Below are 16,201 nucleotides of genomic sequence, written 5' to 3'. Positions count from 1 at the left end.
AGGCCGCATTTTCTACATTCATCTTACCTGTGATCACTTCCAGGTATGTTGGCATTTCAGATTCATTCAACAGGAAAACAACACCAAAATCCAAGAACAAATGACAGAGCTGCAAGGGGCTAGAATTGTTTAGAATACATCTTTATTTGGAGAAAAATACAAGATTCCGAAACTTCTATTTCCTCATACAGGAACTCAGCTGACTTAGCAGCATGGAGTAAAACAGCTTGCTTCATATTCTTGAGTTGTTCTCTGCTCACCAACTAAAGTCAAAGAACTTTGAAGCACCCATAGAATGTTTTGTTCATTCCTCATCAGAAAATGGATAATTGGGGTGAGGAGAAAACCTGAAAGGTAATTGGAGAGTCTTGGCTAATTAATTAAATATAGATTGGGCCTAGAGAAATTGAACTATTAACCTGGTATGACCTTGAAAATTAATATAGATTTCTTTCTTTTTTCGCTTTTTTGCTCAAGGCTAGTGTTCTACTACTTGAGCCACAGCTCCACTTTTGGCTGCTTGGTGGTTAATTAAAGATAAGAGTCTTTCTGCCCAGTCACAAAGTCTTTCCTATCCATGCTGGTTTTGAACTGTGATCTAGCAATCTCAGCCTCATGGGTAGTTAGGAATTCAGGCATTCGCCACCAGTGCCCAGCTTCTATAGTTTTTAGTACAGAGGTTTCAAACTAGTTTTTGAGCTGAAAAGTAAGCCGCTTTAATACAAAGTGACATCCAATGCAGACAATGGAAGTGTGAAGAGTACTTGTACTCAGTCCAGCGCAAGCTACTTGTCTTGGTTAGACAGGGCCATGAGCCTTGGAGTAAATCTAGTCTCAGGATTGAGGGAAAAAGAAATGTGCAAAAACTTTCCAAAGCAAGAAATTCTTCCTTCTGTAGATTGTAATAAACTGAATTTCCCCACTATCCTACTCCTCCCCCTTCTCTACAATAGAACTACTTACTCAGAATCTTCAAAATAGCGGATATTTCTGTTTAGACCATCAAGAGTTTGCATATCCTCTGGCGTCAGCTGGAAGTCAAAAACCTATCAGAGACACAAAATGTCAGTCCTGAATTCTGGAGGCAATTACTATTGCTTTCCTTCCCTCTCCACAAACTCAAATACATGTGGAAATTTCTTCAGGTTTTGTGAGACAATTTTCATGGATGTGAGATTCTTTTAGTGGTGAAAATCCTGGGAATTTGCCAAGAAACAGGCTGTCTCATTTCCCTTCAGGGACATTTAGTGGGTGTCTGTGACTAGAACAGAAATCCCTCAGATTTTTTTTAAAATCCAAATCAGATTCTTCCATCTTACAACATGCACTTTGTCTTCTTTGAATCCACTTTGTCTTCTCCAAATCTCATGCTGAAATGTAGTCCCGATTTTTAGTGATGTTAAGGAAGTGGCAAGATCTTTAGGAGATCCTTGACTCTCTGCCCTTGTGAAGTGATACATGCTAATTGTATGCAATAGGGTTAATTCTGGAGGCATAGACGGGTTTCTCGATCTCTTTGTGACTAGATTACTTGATGAAGTAATGTGCATTTAAAAAGAGAACCTGCTCTGAGAGTTTAGTCCTTGTATACACCAGCTCTTACCACCTTCCACCATGCTAAAGGCTCTGACCAGATACACTCACCCACTCTTGGACTGCCCAGCCACCATAACTGTGAGCTAAAAAAACTTCTTTAGAGATTACCCAGACTCAGCAAGGCACCAGTGGCCTGTAAACCTAGCTACTCAGGCTGAGATCTGAGGATCTCGGTTCAAAGCAAGCCTGGGCAGGAAAGTCTGTGAGACTTTTATCTCCAATAAATCACTAGAAAACTGGAAGTGGTGCTGTGGCTCAAGTGGTAGAGTGTTCACCTTGAGCTGAAGAGCACAGGGACAGCACCTAAGCCCAGAGATCAAGCCCCACAAACAACCAAAAAAAAAAAAATTACCCAGACTCTAGTATGCTGTGAAAGCATGAAAATACAGTGAATCAAAGGGTGATCTGATTAGAATTCAGGGTTAACCCTGCTCTTCTATTTAGTATTCCTTCCAATCACTACAATCCCTTCTTTGTAGTAGCTGGAAGACCATTAAATTACAGTGTTTATATGCCTGGAATGTCTAAGGCAATAAGCTGTGCACAAACATGACTTGAGAGCCTCACAAATTACAGCCTGCCAGGGAGAAATGAAGTGGCTCATGGAGTTCCTGTAGCCCATGATCTTGTGAGGTACAGTACCTGGAAGTTCTCTTGCATTCTCTTCTCATTGAAGCTCTTAGCAAGAACCAATAACCCTCGCTGCAATTGGTAGCGCAAGGCCACCTGGGCTGGGGTTCGCCTGTGCTTTTGAGCAATGCTATTGAGTACTGGGTCTTCTAAGAGAACTGGGTTGTTCTTGTTTACCCTGAGAAGAAAGGCAGAGATGTCTAAGAATGAATATTTTATTTTTCTCGGGGCTACACATTCAGGCTGGTGATGATGAATCATCTAGACTATTCTTTTTTTTAAATACCCTATGTGTGTTTCAATATCTATTTTGCTTCTCTTGACACCTACAAAAATGAAGGAAAGAAAGGGGAAAAGTGGGTTCTTTTTAAGTTTTAAAGCCTTTCAGAGAAATGTCATAAGGGAATTTATCAGAAAGACAATAGTCTGCCCAGTTCGACTCAAGAGTGACTGCCAGAAGTCACTCTTCTGGAGTGAGCTGTGGTGGCTGAATTTGCAATTTTTAAAATGGCTTACTGTGATTTTGTTATTCAATGATGGTTTTAATGAGTCTTTTCAGTGTAAGTGAGAGCTAGTAAAGATTTACAAAGATGAAATATTCCTTCACCCTTCATTTCCTCTACCCTGCTGAGTGGTGACTAGAGAAGGTACAGTATCTAAGGTTAAAACATTTCCATAGAAATCTTTACCATTCCTTGTCTGTGTTGGAACCCAAGGCAGCATATGCAACCATGACAATGTCTCTGGCCTTGCAGAACTCCAACAGCTTACTTTGGTTGAGGTAAGGATGACATTCCACCTGAAGAGTGCCAAAACAAGTGTCCATCAGTAAGCCAGCTCACAGAACCACCAGGGGGAAATTGACAGGATGTGAAGTGGCTATCAGTCATCTGCCAGCTCAAACTTTGGGGTATAACCAAATGCTAGCTTCAACCGAGGCTCAGATGTTTTACCTACATGGTTCTAGGCACTTAAGTCTCTGTATTTAAAATACATCTAGGTCTCGTTCAAAGTTGCATGAATGTTGAGTGTCATTAGTGTCTAATGAAAGAGGAAGCTGAGGAACAGGGGATGAAGAGACCAGTGGGACAGAATGATGGGGTTCACCTGGTTACAGACTGGCCTATGCTTGAGTCCTGGCATGTTCAGGATCATCTCCAGCTGCCTGCGGTTAAAGTTGGACACTCCAATGGACTTGGCCAACCCCGCATCCTTACACTTCTCCATGGCCTGCAAAGAAGAGCACTGTGAGAAGTAATCTGTGTGATAGGTGAAAGAAAAGTAATCGATGTGAATGTGCTAGGGGAGAAGTGGGGGAGAAATATGCAGACATCTATCGATCAACAGGAACTCACCATGTCAGAGAAAAAAAGCATAGAAAAAATAAGGAAGAATATAAGATCAATAAGATACTAAAGAACACAGGACAAAGATAAAAAGCCAGAACCATCTTTAGTGACTGCCTAGGAAATTTTGAGCCACGGCAAAATGTGTGCCCAGACAAAAAGGAAGTGAAACTGAGTGTGGCACAGAAAGTGACCATACCATGGAATAGACTAACAGCTTCACTTCCTGCTAGTAGGAAATGCGTGCCCTGGCACCCATGCTCCTTGAGGTTCTTTGAACATAGTCATGTCTCTGCCCCTTAAAAATCTCCATCTTGGCTACCTTTCTGCTCATCATCTCTTCCCTTTCTAAGTACTCACATAGTCAATTCCCTCATCTATGGAAATTCTTTGTCCAAATGTCATGTTTTTAAAGGCTTCTACCCTTTCATTCCAGTTTTCTTTTTATATTGGCTTACCTGTGTCTCGAATCCTCCCTATTATTCTCAGTCCCTTACAAACCTCTGCCCCACACACCACTTAAGACTCCCAAAGAGTCAGAAGCCTTTGTTCTGCTCACTGACATTTCCTGAGTGCAAAGGATACTGCTTGATGGATGTGCTGAATTATTAAATCAATGACGTGTGAAAACAGAAGGACATTCAGAAACTTGCCCTAGTAGAAAAGGAAGCATTGGGCTGGGTTCCCCGCCCCCCCCCCCCCGCCATTTCCTGAATCCCTTGTCCAGCCTTTCTCTGCTCAAATCAGAGATGTGGTTTCTCTGCAGTGCACTCACCTCCCACGTGCTGCAGAGATTCACGGCATCAAAAATGAGTTTCCCCTGCGAATCCTTTGGGAAAATCTCCTCTCCAGGCTGGAATAAAGGAAAGGAAACGTTGTGCAGGGGTCTATCTGTCTCACCCAAGCTCTTCCAGACACATATACACTGAAACTAGGGAATAATTTGTTTTTAAAGGATTTATCAAGTTAATCTAGAGGCAAAGAAGCAGACTTCTGGAGATGTTTTGATGAATGAAAACCAAATGAATAGAAAGAACATTTTGGGAGGGGTAGAGAATCAAGAACTCTTCTCAAGTAGTTCTACAATTTTCTTTCCTGCATGTGAAAAAAAGTATACTTTTGTGTCAAGTCCAGCTCATAATACCCACAAACGTGTCCTAGATAAGACCTAAGGCAGCATCCTGCACAGAGAGTTCTTTGGTCATGGACCTCTGAGGAAAAATCCTTTCCCTCCTTTGTCAGTGAATTGTAACCACGCCAAATGCTGAGCTCACTACAATTTCTGTCCTGTAACTGAACGGTACAAGGGCATTCCCCAAATGTCAGTGAACATGGGAGAAGAGATGCAGAAGCATGGAAGCATGGAAATACAGGCAGTACATCCACACTATCAAGGCAAAGACAAGGTGAGGAAGGAATTCGTAGCTCCCTGGGACTGGTATAGTGAATAAAGGGGTCACAGTTTCAGAAGAGAGAGATTATTATGTAATGTTATCATTATTATAATTAATATAATAATATGTTATAATTACTATATAATTTATATATTATAATTAATATAATAATTATTATGTATTATTATGTTTCTTTGGAGGGGGGCAGGGGTTGGTCGTGGGGCTTGAACTCTGGGCCTGGGCACTGTCCCTGAGCTCTTCAGCTCAAGGCTAGTGCTCTACCACTTGAGCCACAGCACCACTTCCTGTAATGTTTGTTATCCACACTGTGTGCTCACATTTATGCAGTTGCTAATTTTTATGCTAATTATCCAAGTCAAAACAAAAGACCTCCCCCTAAGATATTAACCAAATAAATGAAAAGGAATTTCTTGCTCACCTTCAGAGGTACTGGGAAGTGAATAAGGTAAAGGTCTACATAGCTCAACTGAAGCCTCTTCAGTGATCTTTCCAGGCCTACTTGAACCAATTCTGGACGGCAAAAGGTGCTCCACAGCTGCGGTAGTAGAGAGAGAAATGGTATGACATTTAGGGATGAAGGTGCATTGTACTCATATATTACTTTGATGAGTGGCAACTCCTTTGTACAACTACTTCAAGGTAAAAATAAAATTCAAGAAGAAGAGTCTAGTTTAGGACCAATTACTAATGTAGCAAGCAAACAGTATCCACAAGGAAAACTCTCTTTTAATAGTTATACCCACTGAAGCCCAGAGATTATCAGTGTTTAGGATGTTCAGACTGAATTGAGAGAACACATACAGAAAATGAATGTCTGGCCCTAGTACTATGATCCTAAAATGCTAGAATGTAAAAGAATGATCTGCTTTGCTTATACAATACTTTCCTGGGTTCTATCCATCAAAATACCTGGAGAATAGATTGAGAAATTACCTGTGAAACAAGAACCTCATGTAGTTATCATTCAGGAAGGGTTTTTTTTTCATATAGTAAGAACTTGTTTGTGGGAACATTAGTCTCTTCATGTTAAGAAGCCATCAGTTAAAAGACAAAATGGTTTTTAAAAAAATCATTGCATAGGAAAAGAGATTCAAAATACAAGAGTGTAGGTTGGGTAGCTACACAGCATGTAAAAACTCATGTGGCCTAGAAGGAAGAAAAATCTCTGCATATTCCATAGACCTGACCTTGCTTTCTGGGTTCCTGACCTCAAATTTAGATTGCTTTAATTTTTTTATGTTATGTGTTGTTTCATTTCAGTTTTGTTTGCTTTTGTTACTTTTTAGCAATGGTGGACGCAGAGAATCGTAAGGGGGAAAATCACCTGTGAATTTTTTTTATTTATTTTTTATTTTTTTTATTTTTAAATTTTTTTTTGAGTCCGGTCATGGGGCCTGAACTCTGGGCTTGGGTGCTGTCCCTCAGCTCTTCAGCTGAAGGCTAGCACTCTACCACTTGAGCCACAGCACCACTTCCGGCTTTTTTCTTTTTCTTTTTGCTTATGTGGTGCTGGGGAATCGAACCCAGGGCCTCAGGCATGCAAGGCAAGCGCTCTACCACTGAGCCACCTTCCCAGTCCACACCTGTGAATTTTTTTAAAAGACCACATAAACATTTTTACAAGCACAAACTCCATTGTCATATAAACTCCAAGCTATTTATTCCCATTTCATGGGGGAGAGAAATATTTATTGACCATAAAACAGATTGAAATATGAAGACCAAAGTGCAAAGGTCTCAAAACCTTTTTTTTTCATTTGGAAACTTTGTACTAAGTCAAATTGGCAGCGGAAATGATAGTTAAAAATTGATTCTTGTTTTGTTTGGTTCCAAAGTCTATCTGATGAATTTACATTACCTCAAGCTAGGTTAAGATATGTTAAGAACATGAAACACAGCTAACTTTCAAATTTTTAATACAGGTATACTTGCCCCAATTCTTGTGTTTAAAAGATTATCTAGCAATAATATTTTAGCACTTGAGTATCCAAAATGTATTTTCTTTCCAAGAATTTTAAACAAACTTTTTGACAAGCCATTCAGAAAAATCCTATGAGGTAAATAATATTCTTCATTTTACAGCTTGAAAATCTGCAGCATAGGGTTTAAGTCTAAGGCCTCATGTGTAATAAGTGCCAGAGAACTAGATTCACAAATAGAAATCAGATCACCAAATCCACACACTTAACCAGGTCCCTTGGTGTTTTGCCAGAGAAAATTTTTTTAATAAAATCAAACTAATGAGAAGAGAGATAATCAGAAACAAAGCCATCTATTCTACTGACAGAAAGCTTCACCCTGAAGCAGCAAATACAGTATGTGCAATTGTACACGGCACCTTGGAAGTGTAAAATATGTCATCCCTTTTCACAGTGCCGTCAGCAATCTTCTTCCGGATGGCAGATCCAATCTCTTCTTCATTTTGGTAAAGAAATGCAGAGTCAATATGGCGGTAGCCTACATCAATTGCTCTCTGAACAGCCTCTTTTATTGTACTCTTGGCAACCTAGAAACAAACACATAAAAGACTTCCTACATTCAGCAACAGCTGATTATATCCATAAACACAACAATGCAAAGAATTTCTTATTTACCTCCTTTTTATTATTTGCTAGGATGCTAAACACTATTTCTTGTGAGGAAAGATAGCTATGATATATTGAGTAAAACACAGAAATGAAAATGCAGTTGTAGACCATAAGCCTTCTAGTCTGAATATAATATGCATTTATACATGTAAACTGTATGTACTTTCCGATGTGTATAAAAAATAGGTAGCTACCTAGATGTTGGGTGTCTATAATGTTTACAGCCATTGTGTGAGGTTGCACTCAAGTTTATAGTGCTTGCCAATTTCTTTGCTACAAATATTTCCCACCATGGCCAATTTGAAGCTTCCAAATAATAAACAATGCTCACAGTTAATGCTTTGAGTATTGACCAAGAACAATACTGGCTTTAACTTTCTATCTCTGAAATTACACTATCTGTATGATATATAGGATTTTGGCTTTAACTATCTATGAAATTACACTATCTGTACAATATATAGGATCTCATAATCTATAGATTTACATTTCTCAATTCACTCTATGCCAGATTATTAAACTGGTAGCAATCTAAATGCATTGGCTATCTATTAATTCAAGGAAGCTTAACATCAGACTGCATCAATTGATCATATACCTATCTAAACTTGGAAACTTACTTCAAAAGAACATGTCAGGGACAATAAAAAATGTGAAAGAAACTTATTTTTCATTCCTAAATCTCTCCTCACCAATTCCTTTTGTTGTGGTTGCTAGCACAGGAGGCCTCCTGTGACATCTCCTTTCAAGTGTTGATATCTTTCTTAGCTGCCTACTGTTCTACTGGCCCACAAGGATGACTATTGAATTCATCCTATGTTTTTCTCTGTCTGTTATTATTCACTGTACTTCACTACCTAATTAAATGTCTCTTCGATAGGACTTTTCATTTCCATGTCATTATTAGTTAACTGAGTCTCGGGAAGGCGTCTACCTGACTCTCCTTTTTTTTTCAAAAATCCTTTATTTACAATTGAAAATTCAAACAGATAATCTTGGTTCTAGTCTGTGCACTTCCATGGTCTCTTTATCAAATGAAGTGGTAGCAGGTGGGGAAGCAAAACCAAGAGCCACAAAATTATCCAGGGCAAGGGAAGTCCTGAATCAGTCTTGTTGCCTGTGGTAATCTCACAATGTGGAGAGATGTAGTACCTGACTGTCCTTGATTCAAGACAAGACAAAGCAGCCATTCATGCCAGTCTCCTTCCTCACAGTCCTGAATGTAACACACCAGACACCCATCTTGTCAGAGCATCAGTCCCATGACTTTCTTTAACAGTCACGGCCTCCATCATAAAGTACTAGTAGGTTGTAACTGAGGACCTTGGCATCTGTATGAACTTCAGTCTTCCAAACACAAGGACAATTTCCAAGTGCTTGGCTTTCCTCATGGCCTGGCCTGAACTATCTAGCCACTCAAACACTGTTCCTACCCCAGACCACCAGAACTCTCTTAAATCATTTCTCAAGGTTTCTTGGCCATAGTCGTTTTGTTTCATTTCTGGATACTGGTGCATGAGGAGACATTGAGTCTTAAAAATTACTAAGACACTCATTTCCGAGTAAGCTAACTATGAATTTCTGACATATGGAAGTCAAGACATACGGGAAGTCAAGCTTTCACTTATTCTCATAGATTATAAAATGTCTAAAATTGGACACCAGGTGCAACAATTGAAAACAGACTTATTCATCTCTGAGTTGCTGAATAACTTCAACTGTGATCCTTGGATAAACAAATCACAACCAATTAGAGATGTGATGTTTAAATCTTAAGCCCTTATAACAACATGTTTTTAAGAAGATCCTCTAAAACATTGCATATCTATAAAATTGGTAGAGCATTAAATTTGTATCTCTATAAATGTGCAACATAACCTGGCGGGAAGTGTCCTAACAAATGAAAAAGAGGAGGTCCTCATGAATTCCCCAAACCAAACAGCAGCTAGTGGCTAGAAGCCAGATCTGCTAGTCCTCCATCTCCAGCCCATTACCTTATTAGAAGCAGAGGTGTTAGAATCATTAACTTATTAGACGTATGATCACCTTATTAGAAGCAGAGGTGCCCAATCCTAGTGCAGGCATTAAATATCCATCACTCAACTTTACAGAAAGGAGTTTGCTCATCTTTCACTCTTCCAGCCAAATGCACACACAGGTTTCTTCTTGATTTATAGAAACCTGTAAGAGGAAGAGGAAAGACTGTCTTGTTTTGTTTTTTGGAAGACCCTGAAGAAGATATAATTCAACTACTATGAAATTATTCCCTTTAAAGTCCACAATTGAACAGGGCATGCCATCCCCTGCCTGTAATCTCATGTGGGCTGGAATAAGGGACAGGTGACCATAACTAGAAGTTAGCCTAGGTGATGTCATCTAGGCCTTATCTTTAAAAAATAAAAATAAAAACATAAGGCCCCTGGGTTCGACATTCAGCATCACAGTAGTTAAAAGAACAAAAACACAGTCCACAATGTAGTATTGGTTTGTTTAGTTAGCACAATAATAGGCAAATTCAATGACTTCTCCCACGAATTGCTTCAGCTAGAACTTGAAGTACACTATTTAGTAGAGCCAGAGTAGGCTTTATCTTACATCCTGGTCCTAGCAGGTAATATATTCACTATCTAATAAGCAGGTAATATACCTCAATTATTTCTGCTTGTTATAGATCTATACAGATAGTGCATTTTTCTAGTACATTGCATTTTTTAGGGAATTTGTCATTTTATCTGAGTATTTTTTAAGAGGTAGGTGCAGTGTCTTCTCTTTCATTCTTGATTTGGTAATTTTCTTTATTTTTTTAATTAGTCAAATTCAAGGTCTGTGAACTTTGTTCCACCCCCTCCCCCACTCACATTTTAGTTTCATTGAATTTCTTTATTTTTATAATTTTATAATTCTGGTCAATTTATTTTTGCCTGTAACATTTAGAATTTCCTTTCTTTGATTGCTTTGATTTTAGCATACTGTTGTTTTCTTAGTTTCTTAGGATACATGGTGTTGGGTGATTGGCTTCAAGTTCTTTGTCATTTTGATGTATTTTTACATTTATAACTTTCTCTGTAAAAACTGGTTTTTGCAGCATCTCATGGGTTGTCATGGGTTATCATTTTTAATCATTTTAAAGTACTTTATTTCTCAACATCAACTTTTTTGCTATATTAGTTACCCAATCTTGTGTTAAGTTCCATAGAAAGGGCTTTTCTTCAAGTTTCTTCTGTGAATGTTTTAATATTTCATTACTTTCTGGTAGTTTCTTTTGGATAGATATCATTTCTGTTAAATGTGTTCAGACATGTTTTGTGGTTTAACCTATGATCTATCCAATAGAAGTGATCCATGTGTGCTCAAAAGCAAAGTGAGGGAGGGAAAAAAAATCAAAGCTGGGCATTGGTGGTTCATGCCTATAATCCTAGTTACTCAGGAGGCTGAGATCTGGGACTTGCAGTTTGAAGCCAGCCTGGGCAGGAAAGTCTGTGAGACTCTTATCTCCAACTAGATACCAGAAAACTGGAAGTGGAGCTATGGCTCAAAGTGGTAAAGCACTAAGCTTTGAGCAAAAAAGCTCAGGAGTTCAAACCACAGTTGATTAATATTCTACAACTGTCTGTTGAGAGAAATTAGTTGATACTATTGTTCAAGGCTTTTATAATCTCGCTTATTCTCCAATGAGCTATTGCATCCATTATTTAATTCTGGGTATTAACATCTCCATATTTTATTATTGAATTGTTTATTTCTCTCTTTAATACTGTCAGTTTCAGGTTCATATATTTAAGAGTTCTGCTATTATGTGCATATGTGTTTCCAGGTGTTCTTTGTTCTTGGTTATCCAGGCTGACCTCAAACTCATAATCATCCAGCCTCAAGATCCATCGAAATTTTTGAAGATGAAGATAATTTGTTAAAACAAAATTTGTTAAAACAAAAATTGTCACAATTCATGTATATATCCATGCAACTTACTTTCCAACAGTTTTAAATTTGATACAAATGTATTCAAGTGTATAAAAACATGAATGACAAAAGTTTACATAAAAGGAAAATATGTTTATAGGGCCTTGGAATTTAAAAAGAAATAAAAAGTATATTCTTAAAAAGTTAGTATTTGACCGGGAGCTGGTGGCTCACACCTGTAATTCTAGCCACTCAGGAGGCTGAGATCTGAGGATCACAGTTCAAAGCCAGCCCAGGCAGGAAAGTCTTGAGACTCTTATGTCCAATAAAACCACCAGAAAACCGGAAGTAGCACTGTGGCTCAAGTGGTAGAGTACTAGCCTTGAGCTGAAGAGTTGAAGGACAGCACCCAGGCCCAGAGTACAAGCCCCACAACAGACAAAAAAAAAAGTATTTGCAAAAGATTACACAAAAATATCAGTGTCATAGAATATAGACTTCAGAATTACCTCTTATTTATATGAGAATTTGAGATATGATTTACCTCAAGGAAAATAGGATCGAAAACTCCCTTATACATGGTATATAAAAAGGAAGTCCACTATATAGATGATATAAAATATAATAAAGAAGAAATAAACCCTCTTAAAAAAGACTTGAAGACACATTCTAAAGCACAGCCTAGGTTCTGAAACAGCCTTACCAACAGGCAAAAAAAATCAATTTTTATGAAAAAAAATCTGAATGCATAAAAAATAAAACTATCATTTGGCAAAATTTACTATTAATAAAAATAAAATAAAATTGGAAAACCTTTATAAACCAAATGGAGGTTAATACTTTCATCCTAAGATATCAAATACTGATCTGTAAATAACAATTTTTCAATTAAGTATTGTCTAAGGTGCAGAAGAGTTTCTCATAGAACAGAGGTGAATGACCACAAGCATAGGAAAGGCTGACTAGTTTGACCAACAGTCCAGGGAAAGCAAGTTCAACTAACAGCAATTTCTGTTTAGAGCCACATAAATGACAAAAATTAAAGATTCATCTGATTCATTGTGGGCTGGAATGTGGATAAGAAATTAATATGCACATGATAGAAATGTGAAAATCAACTGAAAAATCTATCAATAACTACTAAGACTACATTTTATATTCCATGTGATCATGAATCCTGCTTTCATACAAATGAAACCTGCATAATCACACACATGGACACACACACACATACATACATTACATATGTTCAGAGCAAATAATAAGTATAGTGCATTGAATCCATAGACCATTTTCTCTTTAGAAAACTGAAAAGCACTCTGTGTGAGACAAAGCAGTAAATTAGAAAACAATTTTGTTAAAACCTGACCAAATGCTTTCCATATTTTTATGTCTAAATATGAACACATATTTAATCATACTCCATGGCCATAGAGGAATATGGAAAGGCCTGAATGATCCAGGTGAGTTACTGAGTAGAGAAGGAAGGGCAGGGCTGGGAGGGTGGCTCAGTGGTAGAGCACTTGCCTTGCATGCATGAGGCCCTGGGTTCGATTCCTCAGCACCACATAAGCAAAATGAAAAAAGCCGGAAGTGGCGCTGTGGCTCAAGTGGTAGAGCGCTAGCCTTGAGCTGAAGAGCTGAGGGACAGCGCCCAGGCCCAGAGTTCAGGCCCCACAACCGGACCCAAAAAAAAAGAGAGAGAGAGAGAGAAGGAAGGGCATGAAGGGACATGCAGAAAGAAAAACAAATTCAATAAAAATGCACAAAAAATTGTGCTTTTATATAAGAAACTTTACACTTACGATATGAAAGTTAAAATTTTAGTGACATTGGATCAGAAAGCCAACCACAAAGCCCTAGTGTAGCCACTTAAAGGAAAATTTACAATTTATAGCCAAATAGTAGGAATGTACATACATAAACAGAGGAAGAATTCTTAGCTTTAGAGACCTGGTTTTCTCCATGTAAAGATTTTGGTTCTTACCTAGCAGTGGGTGTCTAGTGCATGTCAAACCATGAATAGGAAAATCCTGGACTTCACAGGAAGAGGTGAAGCAGTTACTCAATGGACAGTGGGAAGACTGCTAATGTGTTATCTGCTTATTGATCTTCCAATGCCAAGCTTACCAAACAAGTTAGTATTGATTGCCAACTGTATTTGTGTTTTCAAGCCCCTCTCCTATGCCACAGTTAAAGTTACAGACTGAATTACATTTTAATTTGGGATCTCTGTGTATGATTAGAGTTTGACTCAGAGCCTCTTGCTCTTACTCAACATTTTTACTCATGGCTGACTGTGCTAGCACTTGTTTAACTGTGGATTGAGTTAGATTTTTGTGCCTGGCTGGCTTTAAATTTTGATCCTCAAATATCAGTCTCTTGAATAATTCAGAGATTTTTTTGGGGGGGGGTTGTGGGGCTTGAATGCTGGGCCTGGGTGCTGTCCCTGAGTCCTTCAGCTCAAGGCTAGCACTCTACCACTTGAGCCACAGCGCCACTTCTGGTTTTCTGGTGGTTTATTGAAGAGTCTCACCTACTTTCCTGCTCAGTCTGGCTTTGAACCACAATCCTCAGATCTCAGCCTCCAGAGTAGCTATGATTACAGGCTTGAGCCACTAGCGCCTGGCTAAATTGGGGATCTTTAAGACGGAGAGTACTTATCCAAAGATTGGGAAACACTTATGATTGGGATAAAGGTTACTAATAGGTCCTTGGAGGTACAGTGTATGCCAAGAAACCAGGCATCAGAAATGAGAGAGGGGATGGAGGCGGGGGAGAAGATGAGGGAGAGAGAGAGATAGACTCGAACACCAGCATATTAATTTCAAACCAGGATGTTATCCAAACAAATTTTAATTGGGTTGAAATCAATAAAGCAAAGTTCCAAGAGATGACGCAGTAAGTGAGAGTTGAAGGAATCCTATAAGATTATAGAAATAACTCCATATAAATGGAACAATACTGAAGTAAGCTTAGTTGTAAATAGTAGAGAAAAGAACACATCTCTGAGGACTTCGATGCTAAAACACAACACTTCCTAAAATTTGAAAACCTGGGCATATCATATTCTTTCAGGAACTGGCCTAAATCTGATATGGAAATTCAGGATTTACCTAGACAATGGATCTTCAAGATATCATGGACAATCCTATCATAGATGCAAGAAAGAAGTCATTTTTTATCTTTATTTTGTTGGTCATAGGGCTTGAACTCTGGGCCTGGACACTGTCCCTCATCTCTTCAGCTCAAGGCTAGGGCTCTACCCCTTGACCCACAGTGCCACTTCCAGTAGTCATTTTTAGAACTAAGATATAGACATCTCCCAATAAATGAGTACACACAAAAAAATGGTGAGACAATTTTTGTTGGTGAATTTTCACACTTAACTTCTAGAATTGTAATTTCACTGAAGAATATTCCCACCGTTTTTCCTCTTCCCCTTCTAGTACATAACTATGGCAATGGGTTGTAATATGTTGGGATGGAGCATTGCTGGATTCCTCAGGGAAGTAAGACAGAGAAAACAAATGCAAGACTGAACTATATTATATTACTTCTGCAAAGAGTTAAGTGGATGGAGCAATAGTTTCAAGGCTTTTCTCAACAGCACTTCTGTACATGAAAAGGACACTCTCTTGGGTTTGTTTGGGTTTTACTGATCAGATTGAAACACAGTAAATATTTATGTGTCCTCATATTCTACCTAAGGCCTATCTTGTCCCCTAAACTGGAAAGCAGTGTTGGAAATGTCAATATATCATCTGCTCCTGGTAAACATGTCCTGTGCAGAGAGGCCTGGCCTAAACCCAGAAGGGCAGCCTGCAAAATGAGGCTGAAGGGTACACCTGTGTGGAATGCTCACACTTGCACATGTCCTGAGTTTACACTGTTGACAGCTACAGAGCTTTCTCAGCTCATGTCCTCACAGCTCACTGAAGAACCAGGGACTTTTTGGCCTCTGATCTCTGCTAGTCAGCCTTTCCCCTATCCTCCTCCTTTATTCTCCCTCAAAGGAATCATCTGTTGTTGTTGCCAGTGCTGTCATCACATTGCCCTGGGTCTGATGGCAAAAGCAGAAGTAAATCCAGAGAAGTTAAAGGTTTCTTTATGAGGGTGGGGGATGGGAATTATAACATTCTTCACTATTCTTTTCTCATACTGAGTTTTCAATCATGATCATGTTGTATTCATATCATCAGGAAACAGTTAAAGCTATTCATATTGGGGAGGGTAAAAAAGGAAGAAACTAATTCATGGAACACCAATTCTTTCCCTTCCTTCTGCTCTCCCCCCCCACCTCCATTTTCCTTATGGGTGTGTGTTTATCTCCCTTGGGGAAGGGGCATCATAGAAATGGGGGCACCAAGGGTGAGCCCATGCAGCAGTAGTGCTCAGGGGTCCCTAAGTTGGAAAGGAACTTCCCAACTTGGAAGGAGGGGAGGGGGAGGAAATGGGGGAACCACAGCCAAGCAAGAACTGGACTCCTTACCTCACTTAGGTAACTGTGACCCTTCAGGGGGAGAGGGTGAGATGGAGGCCAATCAAGGGGAGCAGCAGCTCCAGCTGTACCCCAGCCCCAAATCTGGGTCCTAAGGCACTCTCCTCCCCTAAAGACCGACCACAGCAGATACATACAAGTCAGGGGAACTGCACACAGCTCACAACTTCCATATGAGGAGGAGAATGGCAAGAAGCTCCTCCTTCCCCCCCTTCTCCTTCCCTT

The 16,201-nt window shown here is 39.1% G+C and overlaps 1 protein-coding gene across 2 annotated transcripts in view; it reads right to left on the bottom strand.

The window, feature by feature from the left end:
- Window positions 1-11: 11 nt before the first annotated feature.
- Window positions 12-16,201, bottom strand: part of LOC105980410 (aldo-keto reductase family 1 member C4-like) — a 293,440-nt gene continuing 277,250 nt past the window's right edge. The window contains exons 5-9 of one of the 2 annotated variants that reach the window (XM_013009251.1): window positions 3,334-3,456; window positions 2,916-3,025; window positions 2,239-2,404; window positions 964-1,046; window positions 12-347 (exon numbers count right to left, since the gene is read on the bottom strand). In XM_013009251.1, the coding sequence (XP_012864705.1) occupies window positions 305-347; window positions 964-1,046; window positions 2,239-2,404; window positions 2,916-3,025; window positions 3,334-3,456 (525 nt within the window). In that variant the 3' untranslated portion in view covers window positions 12-304. The remainder of the gene's footprint in view (window positions 348-963; window positions 1,047-2,238; window positions 2,405-2,915; window positions 3,026-3,333; window positions 3,457-16,201) is intronic. The other variant, XM_013009248.1, reaches the window with a different exon arrangement.

The sequence above is a fragment of the Dipodomys ordii genome, unplaced genomic scaffold, assembly GCF_000151885.1.
Source record: "Dipodomys ordii isolate 6190 unplaced genomic scaffold, Dord_2.0 Scaffold9, whole genome shotgun sequence".
In the NCBI taxonomy this organism is placed as follows: Eukaryota; Metazoa; Chordata; class Mammalia; order Rodentia; family Heteromyidae; genus Dipodomys; species Dipodomys ordii.
This window is presented reverse-complemented; position numbering and strand designations above follow the sequence as displayed.